The sequence below is a fragment of the Otolemur garnettii genome, unplaced genomic scaffold (genome assembly GCF_000181295.1).
Source record: "Otolemur garnettii isolate 467f Iridium unplaced genomic scaffold, OtoGar3 scaffold00013, whole genome shotgun sequence".
Classification (NCBI taxonomy): Eukaryota; Metazoa; Chordata; class Mammalia; order Primates; family Galagidae; genus Otolemur; species Otolemur garnettii.
In genome coordinates, this window is record NW_003852408.1 from 13,207,812 (window position 1) to 13,221,989 (window position 14,178).

The 14,178-nt window shown below is 46.4% G+C and overlaps 1 protein-coding gene across 2 annotated transcripts; it reads right to left on the reverse strand.

Moving 5' to 3' along the window:
* Positions 1-8,170: 8,170 nt before the first annotated feature.
* Positions 8,171-13,980, reverse strand: RETREG2 (reticulophagy regulator family member 2). Of its 2 annotated transcripts, XM_023510296.1 has the most exons (10): positions 13,569-13,980; positions 13,182-13,288; positions 12,135-12,165; positions 11,639-11,774; positions 10,893-10,977; positions 10,459-10,602; positions 10,205-10,299; positions 9,904-10,039; positions 9,366-9,658; positions 8,178-9,263 (listed from the first exon to the last, which is right to left on the reverse strand). In XM_023510296.1, the coding sequence occupies exons 1-10, from the start codon at positions 13,847-13,849 to the stop codon at positions 9,048-9,050; spliced, it is 1,524 nt and encodes a 507-aa protein (XP_023366064.1). In that variant the 5' UTR covers positions 13,850-13,980; the 3' UTR covers positions 8,178-9,047. The 2 variants fall into 2 exon arrangements, with proteins under 2 accessions (XP_003784983.1, XP_023366064.1); XM_003784935.3 differs by having other exon boundaries at positions 8,171-9,658.
* Between the last annotated feature and the right edge of the window lie 198 nt (positions 13,981-14,178).

Consider the following 14,178-nt stretch of genomic DNA (forward strand, 5'->3'; position numbering starts at 1 on the left):
CTTTTGGTTGTAATTTCAGGGTCGCAGCTCGCCTCAGGAAGGTTGAAGTGCACTCTTCAATCTTCTCTCCTGTCTCTGCTCCAAACCATCAGCTAATTTGCTAAGGTTCTGTCCTCTCAGCCTCCTTCTGGACGGGAGCTTCTGTAAAAAGCTGGCTGCAGTTCACCATCTTGGCTCTGCCGAGGTTTGGCTCTTTGTAAGTGCTGTAACACTTATACCCTGCTCTGTAAGGAGGGTTGGCTCTTTGCAAGAGCTGTAACACTTGCATCCTGCCCTGCAAGGAGGTTTGGCTCTTTGTAAGAGCTGTGACACTTATATAAAACCTATCTTATCCTGCTCTGGAAGGTTTGGCTTTTTGTAAGAGCTGTAATAATACCTCTGTAAATAAAACCTAAGTTATTGTCCATCCTGTGGTCCATCAATTCATTCATCAAATCATCGAGACCAAGAGCCTGGAAATCCAAAGTCAAAAATCCCATATCACTATGATGCAATGGCACTCTACCAAGGGCGACTCTGTCTCAAAAAATGTAAGCAAACAAACAAACAAAATAATCTTTGAACCTGTATTCAAAATTTTAATGCAGCTGTACCTCATTTATAAATGATCCAGAATTCAGTTCCTTTTTTTAATGTAGACAGGATTTCATCCCAAACTAAAATTCTATTTTGGTACTTTAAAATATGAGGCTATGTGGGAATACCAGAATACTAAAAAGCAGTACTGTAATCACAACCAGCTGTGTGACTTTGGCAAGTCATTTTACTTCAGTAAGCCTCAATTTCCTATTCTGTAAAATGAGGAAAAGTGAATTCCTATATCAATGTGTAGTGGTGAAGATCAAATAAAATGACACATGTAAAGCACTTAATTCTATGATTGGTACAGACTAAATAATTAACAATGTACATTATTAGTTGTTTGTGTATTTCTTTAGTTATTACTGAATTTGTTCATTTCCCATGTGTTGATAAATTATTTCTTTTCTTTTCTTTCTTTTTTTTTTTTTTTTGTAGAAACAGAGTCTCACTTTATCACCCTGGGTAAAGTGCCGTGGCATCACACAGCTCACAGCAACTTCCAACCCTGGGCTTAGGCAATTCTCTTGCCTCAGCCTCCTGAGTAGCTGGGACTACAGGTGCCCACCACAGATGCCTAGCTATTTTTGTTGTTGTTGTTGTTGCAGTTTGGCTGGGGCTGGGTTTGAACCCGCCACCCTTGGTAGATGGTGCTGGCACCCTACCCACTGAGCCACAGGTGCCACCCCATCTTTATTTTCTTTTACTGTGTAGCTTGTCAGTCCAAAACCTATAATATAATTTCTGGGTAAACTTGGTATGCTGGGATTACAGGCATGAGCCACCATACCCATACCCAATTTTTTTTTTTTTTATTGAAGGGGTCTTGCTATTTGTCCAGGCTGGTTTTGAACTCCTGGCTTCAGCCTCCCAAAGTGCTGGGATTATAGCCACCTCACCCAGTTCTAATTTGACATCTAATGGTATAAAATGTACTTTATATAAATGGAATCATACATTATATTTTTGTGTGTGTTCAGTTTCTTTGGCTCAATATTTTCTTTATGCAATCACTCATATTTTTGTGTCTAATTATAGTTTGTTCATTCTATTCAGTTGTCTAAATAAACCATCATATGTTTATCCATTGAATAGTAAACTTCTATGTGTTATATTTATCTGAATATTTCTTTACAGTATGTTACCACATTTGCTTTATCATTTTCTCTCACTTTCTTCATACACACACAAAATTTTTTCCTAAAAATAAGGATGTAGGCTGTGCAAGGTGGCTCACGCCTGTAATCCTAGCACTCTGGGAGGCCAAGGTGGATGGATAGCTTGAGCTTACAAGTTCCAGACCAGCCTGAGCAAAAGCAAGACCTCCATCTCTACTAAAAATATAAAAAACTGAAGCGAGAGGATCACTTGAGCTGAGTTGGAGGTTGCTGTGTGCTATGATGCCACGGTGCTCTACCCAGGGTGACAGTTTGAGATTCTGTCTCAAAAAAAAAAAAAAAAAAAAAATTTAATTAAATAAATAAATAATAAGGATGTAACTGCATACAGTACAATGATCAAATTTAAGAAATTTGACCTTGACACAATCTTTATTTAGGGTAATATCCATATTCAAATTTTTACAATTTTCTCAATAGTGTCCATATAGTAGCTTTTGCCCAACCTAAGATCCAACCCAAGATCATACCTTACATTTATGTCATATTTCTTTGGTCTCCTTTTTAATCTTAAAGAGTTCTTCCACTTCTCATTATCTTTTATGAAATGAATATTTTTAAAGTGAAATCAACTCACTTTTTACACTTAAACAAACTCGAATTTCTTTAATTTTTTCCATTTCTTTAGACTAATAGATCATTTCTTCTTCTTCTTCTTTTATTTATTTATTTTTTAAATTGAGGCAGAGTCTTACTTTGTCACCTTCAGTAGAGTGCCATGGTGTCACAGCTCACAGTAACCTCAAACTCTTGGGCTCAAGTGAATCTCTTGCCTTAGCCTCCCAAGTAGCTGGGACTACAGGCGCCTGCCACAATGCCTGGCTATTTTTTTGTTTATCTTTTTAGCAGGCCCTGGCTGGGTTTGAACCCACCAGCCCTGGTGCATGTGGCCAGCACCCTACCCACTGAGCTTTGGGCACCGTCCAACAGATCATTTTTTCAAGCAAACTTTACTACATGTAATTGGATTTGGGAGGGTTTTTTTTGCAGCAGACTCTCACTCTGTTGCCCAAGGCTAGAGTGCCATGGCATCAGCTTAGCTCACAGCCTCAAATACCTAGGTTCAAGCAATCCACCTGCCTCAGCCTCCCAAGTAGCTAAGACTATAGGCACCAAGTACAACACTCAGCTAATTTTTCCATTTTTAGTAGAGGTGAGAGTCTCACTCTTCCTCAGGCTGGTGTTGAACTCCAGAGCTCAAGGGATCTTCCTGCCTTGGCCTCCCAGAGTACTAGGATTACAGGCATGAGTCACCACACCTGACCAGTAACTGGATTTTTGATCAAAGTATTTAGTTAAGAGCCTAAATAGTTTTATCACAAATTTTCCAAATAACAAGATAATTTGATGCAATCACAGAAATTTAAGCTGCTTGGGCACTCTTGCCTTAAACTCAGAAAAACTTTAGTCCCAAACCAGCAAATTTGAATTTACAGATCTAGATTGTTTATATTGCCTTTAAACTAGCCAGGAAGAAAGAACTCTCAAATCTGTAAATTGTTGTAACTTTTAGCTACTATTCCCTCTAGTGAACAAAGGCAACATATTTACCATAATCAGCCATGTACCAACTGCCAAACTCTATTTACTTGTCTTAAAAGACAAGTGAAGCTTTTGTTAAGCAAAAGTGTATGCGTCCAGCAAGGGGTGGAGAAGGGCAGCACAGCTGAGCAGCCTCCTGGACAAGCTGTCTGGGGGTTCCTTTTGCTGCAAAGGGCTGAATCTCAGACTTCTTTTATTTTCATTTTTATCTTTTTATTTATTTATTTATTTATTTGAGACAGTCTCCCTATGTTGCCCTCAGTAGAATGTCATGGTGTCACAGCTCACAGCAACCTCCAACTCTTGGGCTTAAGGGATTCTCTTGCCTCAGCTAGGACTACAGGTGCCCACCACAACACCTGGCTATTTTTGTTGTTGTTGCAGTTGTGATTATTGTTTAGCAGGCCCGGACCAGGTTTGAACTTGCCAGCCTCAGTGCATGTGGAGAGCCTTTAGTTAATATTAAATTGCAGAAAGGTCCTTAGACTTGTATTTCAAGAGAAATACTCTAGCTACTTCATTAGCCATCATCCAAATTTGGGGTGGAGGACAAGAATGTGGGCAGGGAAACTACCACAGCACACCAGAGGAGAGATGAGGAGAGTGTTAGGGTTGTGATGGAGGTGACAGAGTCAAGAAATCATCAGGATACCAAATTAGCAGTCAACAGGCAACTGCCTGGGTTTGGGAAGAGGGAGAAGTAGGTCTTCATGATTACTGGTGCCAACAAGAAGATGGAAAACACAGAAAAAATCTGTTTGGGGGAGGTGGGTAATGTCATACAGAGTGGAAAGAGGACGTGTTCAGTTTGGTATAGAGAGCAGAAGGCACCCTCCCTTAGCCTGTTTTCTATTGTTTATAAAAGAATACCGGAAAGTGAGTAACTTATAAAGAAACTTATTCCTTATAGTTATAGAGACTGATAAGTATAAGTTCAAGGGGTTACCTCTGGTGAGGGCCTTCCTGCTAGTGGGACTCTCTGCAGAGACCTGAGGTGATGTAGGGCATTACAAAAGGAGGGGAGGGTGCTTCTCCTTCTTAATAAAGCCACCAGCCCCACTCCCATGAAACCCTTTAACCCATTAATCCATTTGTGTGGGCAGGTACCTCATGACCCAACCACCTCTTAATGGCCCCACCTCTCAATACATGCACGTTAGGGTTTAAACTTCAACATGAGTTTTGGAAGGAATAAATATTGAAACCATAGCAGTACCCATGGGGCATTCAAGTAAAGATGCCTACTTGGAAGTAGAAAGGAACTGAACTAAGATTTAGAGCAGGGGTCCTCAAACTTTTTAAAAAGGGAGCCAGTTCACTGTCCCTCAGACCATTGAAGGGCCAGACTGTGGGGCCCTGGGACGAGTCGGCTGCTAAACAGGACAGGTAGCGGCGGCAAAAGCACCCGGTGGGCCGAATAAGTGTGGCCCGTGAGCTGTAGTTTGAGGACGCCTGATTTAGAGGTTATTAGTAGATATGTGGAAAGTAAATGGGTGAAACTGCCTGGGGATGAGTGAACAGAGTACAAGAAAAGTGAGTCAATGACACCCAACAAAATACCTAGATGGAGGGAAACAAATTCAAGCAGACGTTAGACAGTAACAGCAAAACTTGGTGATATGTTGTCCTTCCATGACTGAATTATTGCTAGAATCACTGTTTTTGATGTTGTACTTGTGAAGATCATTTAAATCTATTTTGGGCTGGGTGCAGTGGATCATGCCTATAATCCTAGCACTCTGGGGAGGCCGAGGTGGGTGGATTGCCTGAACTTACCAGTTCCAGAACAGCCTGAGCCAGAGCAAGATGCTGTCTCTAAAACTAGCTGGTTATTGTGGCAGGTGCCTGTAGTCCCAGGTACTCAGGAGGATGACGCAAGAGAATCCCTTATGGCCAAGAATTTGAGGTTGCTGTGAGCTGTGACACATGGCATTCAACGAAGGCAGCAAAGAAAAAGAAATCTACTACTATTTTGCAATATCCCTTGACCAGAACTAAAGTCTATCAAGCAATATTATCAATCAAACTCAATTTAAAAGTTTAAATTCTTGCCCTCCTATGGACAAACCTTTGAGGTCTGAAGGCAGATAACTTGACCCAACTCAGTTCTCTTTTCCTCGATTAAAGAGTCCAGTTTCTTCAGCAAGGTGCTGTATGACAATTTTCAGCCTTCCTCTGTAGTAGTCCTCTCCTGGACACACTGCAATTTGTCAATTTCTCTGAGCAAATTAAGCCATCCTCTGGCAGTATTCTAACTTGAGCACAGTACACTAGTAAGTATTGCCTTCTTTGTTTTGGAGACAATTCTTTTAATGCAGCGTAAAATTAAATTAATTTTATGAGCAGCCTTATTACACTATTAGTTGTTTGAGCACATAGTGAACTAAGGTGCAGTGGCTCCACCCCCAATGTAAACCTGTAGACAATTCTTCTTCCCTCAGCCTGTACTTTTATGATTTTATTATGTAGGTTTCACATTTCTTTTTCTTTCTTGTTTTTTTCTTTTAGAGATAGAGTCTCACTTTATCACCCTCAGTAGAGTCCCATGGCGTCACAGCTCACAGCAACCTCCAAGTCCTGGGCTTAGGTGATTCTCTTGCCTCAGCCTCTTGAGTAGCTGGGACTACAGGCACCCGCCACAACGCCTGGGTATTTTTTTGTTGCAGTTTGGCCAGGGCTGGGTTCGAACCCACCACACTTGGTATATGGGGTCAGTGCCCTATCCACTGAGCCACTGGGGCTGCCCAGGTTTCACATTTCTGCTCATTTTTCTTTCACTGAAATATGAAAACTTTCTCCTTGTCCCTTTCATCATGGGGCATGAAATGGCCTAGATACCTGATAATGGAAAAAATCACAAACAAGTAGCAACTGTCAAATCACAGTTGAATGTCAAGAATGGATCCACATGGAATTCCAAAGTTTTGTTCCAGCTGTTATCTTCTGGTTCTATCTTCAAAGTGCAGGTCTAACAAGAAACTGGATTAAAGGCAGGGCACATGGCAACCATTGTCTTTTTGATTGGGTAATTCTATTTTTTCTTAAACTGCCTATTTGTTGATTGGAACTGTTTTTCTTTGTTCCTTTGTGAATATTTTTTAAAAAACTGTTTTTCCATTCTCTCAATAAAAGTTCATGTTCCTTTAACTATAATGGCACAGGTCAAAGCCTCAGCTAACCCTAAAAAATTTTCTCAGGCAAATGTAAAACAAATGGAAAATTTCTCACACTTATCGAAGACATGGCATAGAAGTCAACCTCAAAAAGGTAGCATTGCTGCCAAGTGTGGTAGCTAACGCCTGTAATCCAAGCACTCTAAAAGGCCGAGATGGGTGGAGTGCTTGAGCTTAGGAGTTTGAGACCAGCTTGAGCAAGAGTGAGACCTCATCTCTAAATATAGCCAGGTGTTGTAGTGGGCACCTGTAGTCCCAGCTACTTGAGAGGCTGAGGCAGGAAAATGACTTGAGCCCAAGCGTTGGAGGTTGCTGTGAGCTGTGACACCACAGCACTCTACCGAGGGTGACCAAGTGAGACCCTGTCTCAAGAAAAAAAGGCAGCACTGCTACATGGTAGCTTATCTGAAGGCTGAGGACATGAACTCAAAGAAGGGCCCATTTGCTCAGTTCTGGGCTTTTCTTCCCCAAAGAGAAAGGATTTAAGTCTTTTGTGAATTTGAAGATGGAGTCTTGCTATTGCTCACATATAGATGGACTCCACTCATCATGAAGTCAGGATATCAGAATGGTTCTTTATAGGCTCAGTGCCCATAGCACTGTGCTTACGGAGCCAGCCACATATACCGAGGGTGGCAGGTTTGAACCCAGCCTGGGCCAGCTAAACAAGTGCAACAAAAAAATTGCTGGGTGTTCTGGCAGGCGCCTATAATCCCAGCTACTCAGGAGGCTGAGGCAAGAGAATTGCTTAAGCCACAGAGTTTTGAGGTTGCTGTGAGCCGTGACGCCACAGCACTTTACCGAGGGTGACAAAATGAGACTCTGCATCTAAAAACAAAACCTCAACCTCCAAGTAGCTGGGACTACAGGCACCTGCCACAACAGTGGGCTATTTTTTGTTGTTGTTGCAGTTTGGCCAGGGCCAGGTTCAAACCCCGCCACCCTCAGTATATGGGGCCGGCGCCCTACTCACTGAACCACAGACGCTGCCCTCCACAATGGTTCTTTATAGCTTCCATGTCCTTGAGCTTTTTCCCATTTGCATCCTATTAATGGACATGGGCTTACTGTTCCATGTTTGCTAGAGCCAAACAGCTTGATTCTGACTAGGCCTTGTGGCCTTTGGGAAAGTACTGTCTGTAAAATGGAGTTAATGTATACTAGATATGTTGTGAAAAAAAAAAACCATGAATACATACAAATCAGAACAGTGCCAAGCAACTACTATGTATTCAGTGTTAGATATTACCTCTAGTGTTCCTTGGCCCCAAATCAGTTCCAATATAGGTATAGGACCTCTATTGCTTGTTTGGCTTCCCTAGTATAGATAAATTGGGGCTGAATGAGCTAATTATTAATATACTAGATAGATAGGCGAAGACTTAAGAAAACAGTGTTAGGATTGTAGGCAACATGGCAGAAAACAGTCGTTATGGTCCTAAATTTCTACTGATTGGGAAGACAAGGCAATTTCCTCCTGCATACACTTTATTTGCACATGCTAAATCTCACTAAACAAATTGGACTGTCAGGAAAGATGGCTAAGAGGAAGTTAGGGTTGTTGGGTAATCCTTGCTTCTGGCCTTGTTTTGCACCAAGGTAAATAAACAGCCAGGAACACAATTGGGGTGAAGAGGGTAAGAGTGGAAAGGGGATAAAGAGCAGTGTGGGAGGGAGCTCATGGTGAGGCAGGCAGGCAACAGTTCTAGCCAATCAACACTTTATTTTTCCAGTTGACACCTGTATAGATGTTACTGTCCACTTCCTAAGTGGTCCTACCCACACTTGGACCATCCAAGGTCCAGAGTAGGTTTCCTTCTTTCTCCCTAGGACATTAAGGACACCCCCTATCTCAACAAGACAGAGAATGTGCTCACTAATTGAGGGCTGGTGCATGTGCTGTTCCTGCTCTCCTCCTGCATCATGAAAGGCCAGGCTGAACTTGGGCAAGGGTGCAGTGGAGGTTACACAGACTTTGGCGACCAAAGCATGTAACTACTGGCCTGACCCACCACCCTATGTTTACTGTTTACCTCCCAGACCAGGAAACTCCCTACAGCTTAGCCAGTGCCCACTAGGAAGGAGGAGGTGGCAAGGGCTGGGGATTGAGCTGCTAGGGACAGGACACAGCAGGGAAATAAAGCAAAGGAACATGGGACAGGAGAGAAAAAGTATAAAGTGCCTGAACTAAACAACCAAGTGGGACATGAGGACAGAGCAGCACAGGTCCCTGAGGATAGGAGGAAAAAGAAAGGGGTAGACCACCAAAGTTTGGGGTATAGTGGAATGAGAATAGAGTTGAGGCAGGGAGGCAAGAGCAGGCTGTGGGAAGGACTTCCCTAGCCCTGTTCACATCCACTACCCCAAATGCAAAATTATTTACAAACTTAAAACCAATCCCAGGCACAGGTTCTGCACCATGCCTGGGACAGCAGGCAGGCAGGCAGAGGGTGGACTGGCTACTGTCTGACAGCCAGCTTCCCCATGCATCGCCCTTTCCCATAGTAGGGAAAGGAGAAAATAGCGACACCCCTAGCCAGAAGCCCTGCTATGCCTGCAGCTCCTACCCCATGGCTTATGGCTCTGCCATGGCCTGAGCCTCTTGGTCTGACTGTACCAGAGAATGGTCATCAGGCCCCAGGGGTGGAGCATCAGGGGGCTTTGGGGGTGTCTTTGGCCCCAACCCCAGCTCTGCATTAAGCTGCTCCAGCTCCCCCTGATCCAGCAACTCAAAGTCCTCAGTGGTGAGTGCCTCTTCTTCCTCAGGGGCAGGCAGGGGCTGGGGTGAGTCCTGGGGAAGAGGTGAGAACACGGAGGAGGGGACAGGGTCACTTTCAGCAAGGCAAAGTGGGGGTGACAGGATGCTGGGTGGAGCGCTGAGGTCACCACTCACTGCCTCTGGGCTCAGCGTCTCCACTGGTCCTTCTGGGGAGCACTTCACTCCATCTGGAGAGGACCCTACTCCATTGAAGTGTGTGTTCACAAAATGAAGGGGGGATGACAGCCGAAGCAAGGTTTCCTTAGCTGTCATATCTTCCTCTTCCTCTGAGTCCAGGGCTTGCCTAGACAAGGTCTGAGAGGTGCCCAATAGGTCTTCGGGAGGTACCAGCTCTGCCTCTTCTCCCTCCCCCAGCTCCCGGCTCAGGGCCTCCTCTGGCTCACTTGGCAAACTCTGCTGGTCCAAATCTGTGTAGAGAACACAGGGTTAGAAACAAACCTGCTACTCCAATTAGCCAAAACAACCAATCACGTCAAGAATGAGAACTCAAGACATGGAATGCTGGACCAAATCTTATTAGGGTCTTTCAGGAGCTTAAAGCAGAATTAGAGGGTCGATTCCCCAAAGAAAACATTGACAGGGGGCCAGAGAAGAGAACCAGCACCCCACAGCAGGGAATAGGAAGCTAAGGAGGAGCAAGTAGCACCCATACCCTCAGAGACATCAGTCAGTTGGGGAGTTGTGGCCCGGGATACAGAGAAGCCACCACTCTCCAAGATAGAAGCCTCCTCATCTGACAGCTCTGAGTCTGTAATGGCCAATGCCAATGCAGTTTTCTTCACATCCACCTGGAGAGACAGGATGAACATACTGGGTGAAAAAAGAACCAATTTTTCAGGGGCATGCTCTCCCCCAAAACCTCTGGCTCATACCCTCTTGAGAAGTGGCAACTGTAAAGTAGACAGATTCTCCCCCAGCCTTCTGTTCGCCACACCCATCTCCCCAAACCTCACCACCGGGGAGAAGCCAGCCAGCTCTGCCTCGCTTTCACTTTCTGTCTCTGCCAGTGGCTCATCACCTCCTGGAGGTATGTTCTTTCCTTGCCGCTCTAGAGAATTAAGAGCAGTAGGGCAGTGACCAAGCATGGAAAAGGGTTGGGGACAAACATAGTCAAGGACCTAGAGATCTCAATTTCAGGGCATCTCATAAGCCAAAAGCCAAGGCCCTCCCACCTACTTTCACCCCTTTGGGTTAATGAGCCCCTTACTTCTCTTGTCATGTTTGTGATGCAGAGCATCAGCTTCTGCCTTCATGCTGTAGTCCAGCTGCATAAGCAGGGGCTCCAGGCGAGTGTACATCCTCTGGATTAGCTCATGATAAACCACCAGGGGCCACAGCAGGATACTGAGCACTATGAGTTAGAAAGTCCACTCAGAGCTATACAAACTTCCTAAGGGCCCTCATTCTCCTAGTCCTTAAATAGAAAGGGCTGAAGGAAGATAAAGTCCTTTTCCAAGGATGTGCTAACCTCTTCTCTCCACACCCATAGGCCTTCCTCCCCAGATGACTCTTCCTCTGTTACCAATACTACAATATCCCTGGAGACATCCACAAATCAGTAACTGGGCTGACAGAGCATATTCCCCCCACTCCAAGTCACACCAGTGGGCTTTGAGAAGGGTTGGGCTAGACCCTACTCACAGACAATGTAGGAAATCATAATTCCTGGAACATAGTGTCCCAGCACAGCCAGCACGGCACAGCCAGAGCAAACTCGAGCACAGAACTGCACAGAACAACACAAGGTCTGGGTAAGAAACTATTGTTCAGCTAGTGGAAAGACAAGACATGCCTTCAAGGAATTGTGTGATCCAATTTAGTCAAGATGTTCAAGGCCATCAATTCAAGAAGTTTGTAAAAGACACTGCCAAACATCTATAATTCACCCAATCTGCCTCAGCAGGACAAAGGGACAAAGTGTCAGGCCCTCAGAACCTTATTCTCTTTCTTTTTGAGACAGAGCCTTAAGCTATCCCCCTTGGTAGAGTGCCATGGCATCACAGCTCACAGCAACCTCCAACTCCTGGGCTCAAGCGAGTCTCCTGCCTCAGCCTCCCAAGTAGCTGGGACCACAGGCGCCCGCCACAACGCCTGGCTATTTTTTGGTTGCAGCCGTCACTGTTGTTTTGGCGGCCCGGGCTGGATTCGAACCCACCACCTTAGGTGTATGTGGCTGGCGCCACAGGCGCCGAGCCAGAACCTTATTTTCTTAAGCAAGCCTATCTCCTATACCAGGGAGTAACTGTGAATGATCCCTCAAGGAAGAACCCAGGCCTCCTGAGTTACTTCAGGGACTCCAATAAGGGAGTTCATACATCACTCCTCCCCTATCAACCCCTTCCTTCCCCCCAATGCAGGGAACAGTTGTATTACATAGAGGAGGTTACCTGAGCTGGATTCTGCCTCTTGTATTGCAGCAGCTCCTGCAGGTGAATCTGGAAGGTGAGCCAGCTCTCAGCCAGGTATCTGCACAACTCGGGCACACTCAGCAGGTGCGGCCGGGCTCCTGACCCCGCACCCTCACTGGGGAGACATGACATGACCCCTGGAGGCCTCAGACACCAGCTTTCTAGACACTCAAATCCCTCTGAGAATGGCAATGAGATCTTCAGTCTAAAAAGGTAGACAACCCCACTTCCCCAAATGAGGCTGTCCTGGTCTTAGAAGGAAAGACTGGTGGACCCAACCCTCTCCTCCAAAAGGAGCAGGCACATAAACACATACACTGGAGTCTATGACCAAGACAACTCTATGGCTTATTACCAGTCTATTCACCATGCTGGGGCCCATGCCTGCAGAAACTGCAGCATTGCCCTGTTCCATGGTGACATCAACACCAGCAAACAAGACAGAATTTGTCTTCAAGAGGTAGCCTGTACTCACCTGTCAGAGTGTGGCTCCTCTGGGGATGATGCTATAGAGAGAGAAGGGGGACAGATTATTGAGCAGTAGGGGGCCTAAGGAAACACACTCCAAGGTGCAAGTAGATGTCCCTTCTCTGCAGTCCCAGAGTACTTTCTTCAGATGACAAATGCAGGATGTACTACATGTTATTGCTTTTTGTGTCTCTGTCTCCTTCTTTAGACTTCACCCTTTTCAAAAATAGGAACACATCTTATCATATTTATATGCTAAGCACCTCACACATCGCTTGGCCTCTAGTTGCTCCAAAATAGCTATTAAGTAAATACACAGATAACAAGGAAAATGAGGACTTCATATTTATATAACTCTCATTGTGTGAAGTGCTACCATAAGCATATAACGTGTGTTAACTCATTTAATTTTCACCTTTCTATGGAATAAGTCCCCCCCCCTTTTTTGAGATAGTCTCACTTTGTCCCCCTAGGTAGAATGATGTGGCATCACAGCTTACAGCAACCTCAAACTCTTGGGCTTAAGCGATTCTCTTGCCTCAGTCTCCCAAGTAGCTGGGACTACAGCCGCTCTCCATAATGCCCAGCTATTTTTAGAGATGGGGTCTCACTCTGGCTTAGGTTAGTTTCAAATTTGTGAGATCTGGCAATCCACCTGCCCCAGCCTCCCAGAGTGCTGGGATTACAGGTGCTAGCCACTGCGCCTGGCCTCTATGGAGTAAGTTCTATCACCCCTGTTTTATAAAGAGACTGAGGCAAACAGATTGATTTTAACAAGGTCATACACATGGGTAAGTGGCAGAGCAGGGCATGGAATCCAGTCAATCTGGTGCAGACACCACAGTCTTAACCAATATACCAACCATAATATTAATTTTGGAAAAGGGGAATTTCTCGTTTTTGATAATTTCCTAAAATGGGAGCAGGGGCGGAGGTGTGCCTAGGAGGCAGGTGGCCTGCTGGACATTCCCTCATCATTCAACTCCATCCAGCGGGATCAGGCACCAAGCACGCACCTAATGGGTGATAATTGAAGGAACTTATAAACACTAACCTGAAACATCAGGGAAAATGCGAGGCTGCCAGAGATCCAGCAGAAAATAGGCCAAAAATGAGACGCTGAGTAGGAAGATGGGCCGGAGGGACGACGAAGACAGCAACCTTAAGGAGAAACAGACACCTCAGCGGTGTGTGGGTGAGAGACTCCTACATCCATTTCACAGGGCAGAAAAGCGCCCACTGATGAGGGAATAGCACCTCTAGGCCTAACTCCCAACCCAGAGACAGAGGACTGGGACAATCTAGGCAGGCACCAGCCTTCAGAAACTGGGAGCTGGATCATCCCTACAGGCCAAGTGACAGCCCAGAAGGGGGAATGGTACTCCCGGCCCCTTCCGCCCCCGCTCAGCCCGGCCCCGCCCCCCTCCTCAGCGGCCGTTACCAGAAGAGGCCGTTGAGAGCCGCCGCGGTGACCAGGCTGTGCAGCGGCTTCTCCCATACTAGCAGCCGCTGCGCCGCCGCCAGCACCGCCTCCCATCCGCGGAGCCGCAGCCACAGCGTGGTGGCCAGATGTCCCACCGCCTCAGCCGTGGCCGCCTCCTCCTCCGCCTCGCCGGTGGCCTCACCCATGCCTAGGCCCAAACCCAGGCCCAGGCCCATGCTCAGTCCCATTCCCGGGCCCCCAGCCGCGCCGGTGTTACCACCCCCACCGCCGCTCGCCATAGCCCCGCCGCAGCCGCCGCCCGAGCCCGCGAGGAGCCAGGGCTGCGCGGCCGCCGCCGGGGGCGCGTCAGGCGGAAGGGGGCGCAAGCAGAGGAAAGCAGAGGCTGCAGACCAGCGTCACGTGACGGCGGGCGACGGGCGCGTCGCGTGACGCGACCTAACTGCCTGGATTAGGGCGGTCCGCGCGTGCGCACAGGCGGCTGCTAATGCCCCAGCGCCTACGCTATTAAAGTGTTCTGGCTGTTGTAGTCGTGATCCCGGGTCAGGGTCCAGATCCCAGCAGACGGACCCGTTTTCTTTTGGAAGAGTGGACAGGGTGGCTGTGAAGT

What these genes read in the sequence shown, in the direction of transcription:
- RETREG2 (XM_003784935.3), bottom strand. Translation starts at nt 13,849, where the DNA reads ATGGCGAGCGGCGGTGGGGGTGGTAACACCGGCGCGGCTGGGGGCCCG. An exon ending in GCTCTCAACGGCCTCTTCTG is followed by an intron (nt 13,289 to 13,568) that starts GTAACGGCCGCT and finishes TTTCTCCTTAAG; the next exon opens with GTTGCTGTCTTCGTCGTCCC. An exon ending in TGGCTGGCTTCTCCCCGGTG is followed by an intron (nt 10,040 to 10,204) that starts GTGAGGTTTGGG and finishes CTGTCTCTCCAG; the next exon opens with GTGGATGTGAAGAAAACTGC.